Raw genomic sequence first — 8,464 nt, forward strand, 5'->3', positions numbered from 1 at the left:
AAATAAATAAATAAATATTTCCTTAATTGGGTTTTTATTTTTTAATTTTTATTTATTTTATTTATTTATCTTTGAGACAGAGTCTTACTCTGTCACCCAGGCTGAAGTGCAGTGGCGGAATCTTGGCTCACTGCAACCTTCCTCTCCTGGGTTCAAGTGATTCTCCTGCCTCAGCCTTCCAAGTAGCTGGGATTACAGGTGCCCACCACCACACCTGGCAAATTTTTTGTATTTTTAGTAGAGACAGGGTTTCGCCATGTTGATCAGGCTGATTTTGAACTCCTGACCTCAGTTGATTTACCCGCCTCTCCTCCCAAAGTGCTGAGATTACGGGCATGAACCACCGCACCTGACCCTCAATTGGGTTTTTAGTTAAACGTGTTTCCTGAAATCTCAGAACGGTCCAAGGAGACTAGTTGTGGAGGGACCAGAGGCTGTGCGTTTCCCCCGCAACGTCTGTCTTTGGGTCTCTGCTGAAATTCAGGTAGCGGAGTGGGTGTGTGCAGTACATCTCATAGATGCGTAACCCTTCTGTTTTTCCAGTGGCTGTAACATCCCGTCCTGACTGCTACTGGGGCCGTAACTGCCGCACTCAGGTGAAAGCTCACCACGCCATGTGAGTGCAGCTGGGGGCACAGGCGTCAGCTGCAGGGTGATAAACGAGTTCACCGCCTGCTTACAAATACGCTGATATGGTCATTATCCTTCTCTCAGGTTGCATCCTTTAGGAACCGCATCTTCATTTAGAAATCCTGCTCTTCCTTTATCCCTTCATTTCATGCAGTCTTATTTCCATCTTCCACCTCTGTGTCTTCCTGTCCGGAGCTGGTTTATCTGTCGTCTGAGGCATCCGGGGCACACCCCATCGTTTCAGGCTTAGCCATTTCTAAGTCGGAGGCTGTAGTCTCTGAGGGCCTCAGGCCCCCCTCGCATAGCGCTGCGCAGCTGGGTTCTGGTCCGTACCGTGAGCAGGCATTTGTGATCGCTGTCACATTGTCACCCTCACGTGGTGTCTTTCCCAGCCTCCTTAAAGGAGGTTCGCGGCGCCATCTGCATTGCCTGGGAGGTGTGGGTCAGGAGGCATCTCTTAGGTTAGGTGATTGTGTAAATCACTCCCGTGGCCAAGGAGTTCAGATGAAAGTGATGGAGACAGTGCCGTCAGGACGAGATGCTGCGAGGACTCAGATGAAGGTGCCTCCCTCGCAGGGATTTTGTGGAATACAAACCTTGCTTTGTGTTTGAGCACAAACAGCACATGGAAGAGACCATGTTGTTACAAAAAAAGATTTCACTGTTGACTGGCACACAATTTTCAGTAGCAATGTATATCAGGAGAGCAGAGCCATGCTGGTCCTCCTTGCCACGGTCTGTGGAGAGGAAAGGTGGCCACAGGCCTTCCAGCTTGGTGTGTCTGCCTCAGCCCTGTCAGCAGATGCCACAGGGATGCCCGAGGAGGTGCAGCTTTTATTCTCTTCTCTTAAAAAAATATCTAAGATGTTTACAGTTCTTTCTTTTTTTTTTTTTTTTTTTAAATGGAGTCTCGCTCTGTCTCCCAGGCTGGAGTGCAGTGGTGCGATCTCAGCTCACTGCAACCCCATCTCCTGGGTTCAAGCGATTCTCCTGCCTCAGCCTCCTGAGTAGCTGGGACTACAGGTGCTCGCCTCCACATTAGGCTAAATTTTTTTTGTAGTTTTAGTAGAGACGGGGTTTCACCATGTTGGCCAGGCTGGTCTCGAATTCCTGACCTCAAGTGATCTACCCACCTCGGCCTCCCAAAGTGCTCGATTACAGACATGAACTACTGTGCGTGGCCAGATGTTTCACTTCTGTTTCAAAATTTTAAAAGGGAAAAAGAAGTTTACCTTTGGGGGTTAGTTGCTTTGATTTTGTAGAAAGCACACGCTCTTTCTCAGATGGCTCTTTCGGTGTATGGTTTCAGAATGGGTTTATTTGAATGCCTCTCCAGTGCTCTCGTGTAATTTATTTGAATGCTTCTTTGATGCTCTTTTGTGTAATTTGGCCATTTTCTCCCGGCAGGAAATTCAATCATATCTGTGAACAGACAAGGTTCAAAAACTAAGCATCCAGAGGCCCCGAGCAGCTTTCAGCACTGAAGGGGAAGAGAGCGTGTTTTTAAAATACAGAGACAAACATGTCAGGGCGTTTTCACGGCCCCCTGAGGGACGCAGGGTCTCCGGCAGGTGCTCTGGGGTGGCTCTTCTGTGGAGCTTTACCCTCTGAGTGAGACCCTCCCCAGAGCCCTGGGGGCCACAACCCGCCCTCCTGGCGAGTGCTGGGTGGGGCTCGTGGTGGCGTGAGCAGCAGAGACGAAGCCTTTCCGTGACACGCAGCCGTCCCGCCCAGAGGGGCAGGTTTGCTCTTTTGTATGTTTTCCGTGACCACAGGTAAAGCAGAAGTCTGTTTTCAGGACGAGTTTCAAGGGAGAAAGGGGACAGTTTATCAAAAACATTGTTTCAGGAGAAGGGAGCATAAGTTTACAGCCTACAGGATGTACACAATATTCTGCTGTTGGGAAAACCACAGCATTTTATATATTTTTTATTTTAATAGGTTTGGTGCTTATCTTCTAATAAGATTTAAATATCACAAACTGTAGCACAAATAATATAATTTATAATTTACAAATTGACTAAAATTGGGTATAGTATGGTATTTGAAAGAATAAGCATATGCTTCTGTTTATTGAAAAAAAACTTCCAGTGTCCAAAACTGCTAACCCTCGACGTGGCCGTCAAGTTAGTCGCTCCTTGCTAACCTGTGGGTGACCACGGCCCCAGGCCCGGAGCTGGACGCAGGGCCCAGGACGCGCCACTCCCTTCACGGCCCCGAGCCCGGGGCTGGACGCAGGTCCCAGGACGCGCCGCTCCCTTCACGGCCCCGAGCCCGGGGCTGGACGCAGGTCCCAGGACGCGCCGCTCCCTTCACGGCCCCGAGCCCGGGGCTGGACGCAGGTCCCAGGACGCGCCGCTCCCTTCACGGCCCCGAGCCCGGGGCTGGACGCAGGTCCCAGGACGCGCCGCTCCCTTCACGGCCCCGAGCCCGGGGGCTGGACGCAGGGCCCAGGACGCGCGGCTCCCTCATGCTGCCCGGGCCCTTCCTCCAAGACCCTACAGAGCCTGAGGGGCACCTTGGCTTCCGCCTGTGCTAGGTTTGCCATGTCAGCTGGAATAATACTTGAAATTTTGATTTTTGGAAAAAAAAGTTTTTTATATTTTGTTGAAATCACCTGTTATCCTTGTTTGCAAACTGGTAACTTTTTTGCTTCTCAGGAATACAGTTTTCAACTGTTGACTTGCTCTTGATAGGAACTGAGAAGCAGCACTCTGTCTCTGCGTTTGTGGAGGAAAGCCCTCTCTTTTGCATATTCTAATAAATGAGCCGCCTTCGCTCCTCCCCTCTCGTGTTGGGCTCGTGTGTGGGGCTGCCTCACTTCTCCACGCGAGGCAGGCAGGCCCTGTGCAGAGTGAGCGCCGAGCACCTCACTGCTAGTGATGGTCACTCTGTCACCTGCTGTCCCTCAGTGTCTCCATGGAGTCAGCCTGACCTGAGGTTGGGGCCTGAAGTCCGAGCATCCTGTGAAACCTGCTCAGGTCTCTTCATTTGGCCAGTGCTGGGAAACCACAACCTGTTCATCCAGTGTGGAGGCTTTGTCTTCAGCTGAGCACCAGATGAAGCCGCCATGCAGAGACCCAGAGTTTGTGCAGGGGCGGGGCCAAGAGGGGGAGGTCTTGAGTTTGTGCAGGGGTGGGGCCGAGAGGGGAGGTCCTGAGTTTGTGCAGGGGTGGGGCTGAGAGGGGAGGTCCCGAGTTAGTGCAGGGGTGGGGCCGAGAGGGGAGGTCCCGAGTTAGTGCAGGGGTGGGGCCGAGAGGGGAGGTCTTGAGTTTGTGCAGGGGCGGGGCTGAGAGGGGAGGTCCCGAGTTAGTGCAGGGGTGGGGCCGAGAGGGGAGGTCTTGAGTTTGTGCAGGGGCGGGGCTGAGAGGGGAGGTCCTGAGTTTGTGCAGGGGTGGGGCCGAGAGGGGAGGTCGGCATTCACCCATGGCCGCCCTTTGTCTGTCTTAGATCAGATGATATTCACTCTACCCCTTCCCATCTCCAAAAAGTAGAAACAAGAACACTCGCCCTGTGGAGGACGCAGAGCTTTGCTCAGGAAGGGCAGGGCAGCTCAGAGAGCCTCAGGGCTCCAGGTGTCCTAGGGACTCGCTCCTGCCTCCTCAGTCCTTCAGAGAAGTCCATTTCCGGGCCCACTGCGAAGGGCGTTTTTGCCTGGAGCAGTTGGAGCAGAGCTTGGGTTTGGCTCTGATGTGAGGGAGGAGGCCTTGGGACCGGGGCAGTTACCCCCCTGGTGTGGTAAGGAGCCGTGTGTTATGGAGGCAGGTGGCCGTGAACTCATCCCGTGTTTTCATGAGCTTCTGTACTTCCTTGTCCTCAAGACCCAGCCATCCCACCCAGCAAGACTGACGCACTGTGGTTGTTTTGGAGCCCTGCTGTCCTCGTGGGGTGGCTGCTTGGGTCATCCACAGGCTTTCTGGAGGACAGCCTGGCAGCCGCTGCAGATCCCACTGCGTCTGCCTGGCTCCTGGGCCCAGCCTTGGAACAAACCCAGGGCAGGGCTGCAGCTGCCCGCTGGCCCCACGGACCGTCTCCCCATGTGCTCCTCACCTGCGGCTCCCTCTGTGCTCCCTGGTGCCCCTCAGAAGCAGGGGTCAGCCCCGCCCACCTCTCCGTGTGCTGCCCAGGCTCCAAGCCAGGGACGGGGGCCTCAGGTTCTAGGTGAGCCCATCCACCCCAGTGAGACCTCCCTGAGATGGCCTCTGTGAGGGCTCTCGACTGCAGCCAGGAAGTCCGGGCAGATTGGCTTAAAACAGACTGGGGGATTCAGGCCAACCCTCCTCCCTAGGCCAGCTACAAAGGCTGTTTTAAATCTGCTTTAAGTCATCTTAATGATCTCAGGGCCAGCAGGATGGGAGAGATCGGGCCCAGGTGTGAGAGAGCCAGGGGCCCAGGGGCTGCTCCCAGCACAGCGCGGCCTTCACCCCAGGTATGTGGCCAAAGCAGAGAGGCAGCTGAGTTTGGAAGGGGCTTCTGCCAGCCAGGGGTTCCTGGTGACAGCCCCCCCAGCTTCAGGTTGGCAGCCTGGAGAGAGCAGAGCAATGCTGGCCCTGAAGAGGCGCCAGTGTCACTGCCAGGGCCACTAGGTCGCCGGGAGCCCTGCACTGGGAAGGGAAGGAAAGCATGAGAACGAGGGGATTTAGGAAGCTGGGAGTAGATCTTCCCTCCCGCCTGGCTTGATGGGAAACCAGAAGGCTGTCCCCGGGGCCGTCCCTGCCCTCTGCCTCCACGTGGGCTCTGCTTTGGCATGGCGTGCACGCCAGCTCCTGCGCCTTCGGACGCAGCTGTGTGGAGAGGCCGGGTCTTGCCTCCCTGAGGACGGACGGCCACGTGCAGAGTGCAGCCTAGCTCTGCAGACCTGCGCGCTGACCAGACCGGCAGCAGGACGGAGCCAGGTGATCTTCGGGGGAGCCACCTCCAGGAATGCCTAGTGCTGGTAACTGGTAGACGCCCTTATTCAAGCATCCTCTACACTTAGAATTAAGTTACACTGAAAACAAAGGCAATGAGTGCTCAGGATGCACCACTTTCTGGTTAGTTCACCGCACCTGCCTGTTACTGCCGCCCGAGGGGTGTGCTTCTGGGGCCGGTGTGGAAGGGCGTCCCTTCCAGCCTTACCCACGTGGCCTGGTGGGAATGGCCCCTGGGAGGAGTGTTTGCACTGTGGAAATTGGTAAATGCTTCAAATCAGGGTGGTTTTTAATTGCTTTTGTTTTCTTCTGGAGAGAAGGTTGTTAAACACCAGCACAGTGCTGCACCAGGCAGCCAGCACCAGGCAGCCAGCATATAATCCTGAGAAACAAGTAGTTGTTTAAACCACTGCATTTGGAGTGGTTTGTTACATAGTAATGAATAACCATCTCATGGTCCTTGAAGGCCCAGCACATACAACCCCTGCCTCCACCCCTCAGAAAAACCTCTTCTCCCTACCTGCTCCTCCTGGAGCCCCTGGGGTGTTCCTCTGCTTCTCCAGCCAGCCAGCTCCTTCCCACAACCAGCCCCAGGTGCCAGCCCCTCCCCCTCCTGCAGCCTCTCCTCATTCAGGTTCCAGCTCAGCCGACTCCTGCAGGGCTGCCCCCACCCCCTACCCCGCCAGCCAGTCTAGTTTCCCCCCAGCACCTGTCACTGTCAGAAAGGAAACATCTGTTTACCGTTTGTCTCCCCCCTCTGAAAAATAGAGCAGGGATCTTGCCTGTCTGCCCGCTGTTGTTTCTTTGTCTGAAATGTTTGGCCCCAGGGCGGCATCTCCTGATCCCTGGGTGACCAGTTGGCTGCCAAACGGTGAAGGTCCTGACGAGCTGTCCCCTGCGCTTGAAATCTTTCCCGCGGCACAAACAGTCGCTCCTTCCTCTGTCACTCACTTTTTGTGGTTGTCTCCTGAGGCGGTGAGTCTAGATGGTGGGGTCTTTTATCTGTGTTCCTCACACAGAGCAGACACTTGGTTGTGCATGTGTGTGGAAGGGATGGACACAGGAGAGAATGTTGAAGGCCATTAGACCAGGAATGAGGGCTGTGCACTGTGCTGGGAGCCTGGCATTTTAAGAGCCTTGCCCTGTGCTGGGAGCCTGACATTGTGAGGGCCCTGTGCTGTGCTGGGAGCCTGCATTTGTGAGCCACGCCTCGCCCAGTGGTGGCCTTGAATGTGGGTCCACTCTGGCTGCTGGATCAAAACGCCGCAGAACAGACGGCTTAAACAACAGAAAGTATTTTCTCACAGTTCTGGGGCCTGGAACTCTGAGATCAGGGTGTCAGAGGGGCCGGTTCCTCTTTGGTCTGTCTCCTTGGCTTGTGGACAGTATCTTCTCCTTGAGTCCTCACATCGTCTTCTCTTCATGCGTGTCTGTGCCCTAATCTCTTCCTGTGAGGACACCAGTCCTATTGGATTAGGGCCCGCCCCAGTGGCCTCATTTTATCTTAATCATCTCTTTAAAGACCACACATACTAAAACTGGATACAGAGAAGATTCGCGTGGCCCGTGTGCAGGCATGACACGCAAATTCATGACGTGTTCCATGTGTGCAGATACAGTCGCCTCTGAGGTCCTGGGATTTAGGACTTGAACATATTGTAACACTTTGCCATGAAACCTCGCACGCCACGGGGTTTTGTAAAAATTGGGTGGTCTTGTTTGTTATTTGGCAAACCCCACATGCTGGATACTGTTGACACCCCGTGGTGGGCCGAGCTATGTCCACCTGTCCCGCCACCACGGATGTCTGTATCTGATCACTTGAGTCTTGCACAGTAAAAGGGGCTTTGCAGATATGGTGGAATCAAGGACCTTGAGATGAGCGGAGGATCCTGGATTATCCTGTGGGCCCCGTGTGCAATTGCAGGAGTCGTCGTAAGGAGGAAGCAAGAGGCCGGGCGCGGCGGCTCACGCCTGGAATCCCAGCACTTTGGGAGGCTGAGGCGGGCAGATCAAAGAGGGAAGCAAGAAATCAAAGGCAGGAGGCAGGGAGAGGAGGCTTGGTGACAGCAGAGGCCGGGGCTTGGCGACAGAGAAGAGGCGGGAGGGATGTGCTTTGCAGGGGGAGCAAGGGCCTTCAGCGGGAGAGGAGGGCAGGATGTCAAACAGAAAAGAAAACAGATCTCCCTGCAAGGGCCTCCAGAAGGAACCAGCCCTGCCTGCCCCTTCATTTTGGACTTCTGAGCTCCAGAACTGCCACAGAGTAAGTCTAGTTTAAGCAGCAAAGTTGGTGTTAACTTCTTAGAGCAGCCACAGGAAGCTCACCACCCCCCACACACTCTTCCCCTTTGGTGTTTGTTTTCAGGAAGGTCCAGTCTGTTCTCAGAGGTGCTGTGGTTGGAGGTGGAGTGGGGGGCATGGCTGAGCACCCAACACCCTCTTCCCTGCTCCCCGCATGTTCCTTCACCCTGTAGCTCTAGGTCTCTGTGGCAGACACTCGGCTCTAACTGCTGACTTGATGTCTCCACTTGGTGTTCAAACATCCCAGATTCATGTTGTCAGAGAGAGCTGTTCCCAGCGGGGACCCCAGGCCCACCAGGTGCGCCCCACAGACCTGCCCTCTCCACTGTCAGAAGGTGGCATGGCCTCACTGTGGCTCAGGCCAACCCCTAGGGGTCGTCCCAGCTGGCTCCTCAGTGCCCCAGGCTTCTCTTCAGGGGCTTCTTGTGGCTCTGATTGTTGCCCCCTCACCTCGCTGCTCTTCTCCCAGATCTGTGCGTGCCTGGGTCCTCCTTGTCACGCAAGTTCAGCTCAAATATTACTTCCTCAGAGATGCCTTTGAGTACTCGCTCTCCTTGCCTTTCCCTCTCCTGGGACACTGTTCCCACCAGTACCTGCATGATTCCTTTTCTTTCTTTTACCTT

General features: G+C 54.8%; 1 protein-coding gene across 1 annotated transcript in view; it reads left to right on the top strand.

The window, feature by feature from the left end:
- CHFR (checkpoint with forkhead and ring finger domains, E3 ubiquitin protein ligase) overlaps positions 1–2,733 on the top strand; it is a 142,232-nt gene extending 139,499 nt beyond the window's left edge. Inside the window, exons 18-19 of the mRNA XM_011982224.1 lie at positions 544–616; positions 2,038–2,733. Of these exons, the coding sequence (XP_011837614.1) occupies positions 544–616; positions 2,038–2,080 (116 nt within the window). The 3' untranslated portion in view covers positions 2,081–2,733. The remainder of the gene's footprint in view (positions 1–543; positions 617–2,037) is intronic.
- Positions 2,734–8,464: the final 5,731 nt, after the last annotated feature.

Source organism: Mandrillus leucophaeus, unplaced genomic scaffold (assembly GCF_000951045.1).
Source record: "Mandrillus leucophaeus isolate KB7577 unplaced genomic scaffold, Mleu.le_1.0 Scaffold237, whole genome shotgun sequence".
Classification (NCBI taxonomy): domain Eukaryota; kingdom Metazoa; phylum Chordata; class Mammalia; order Primates; family Cercopithecidae; genus Mandrillus; species Mandrillus leucophaeus.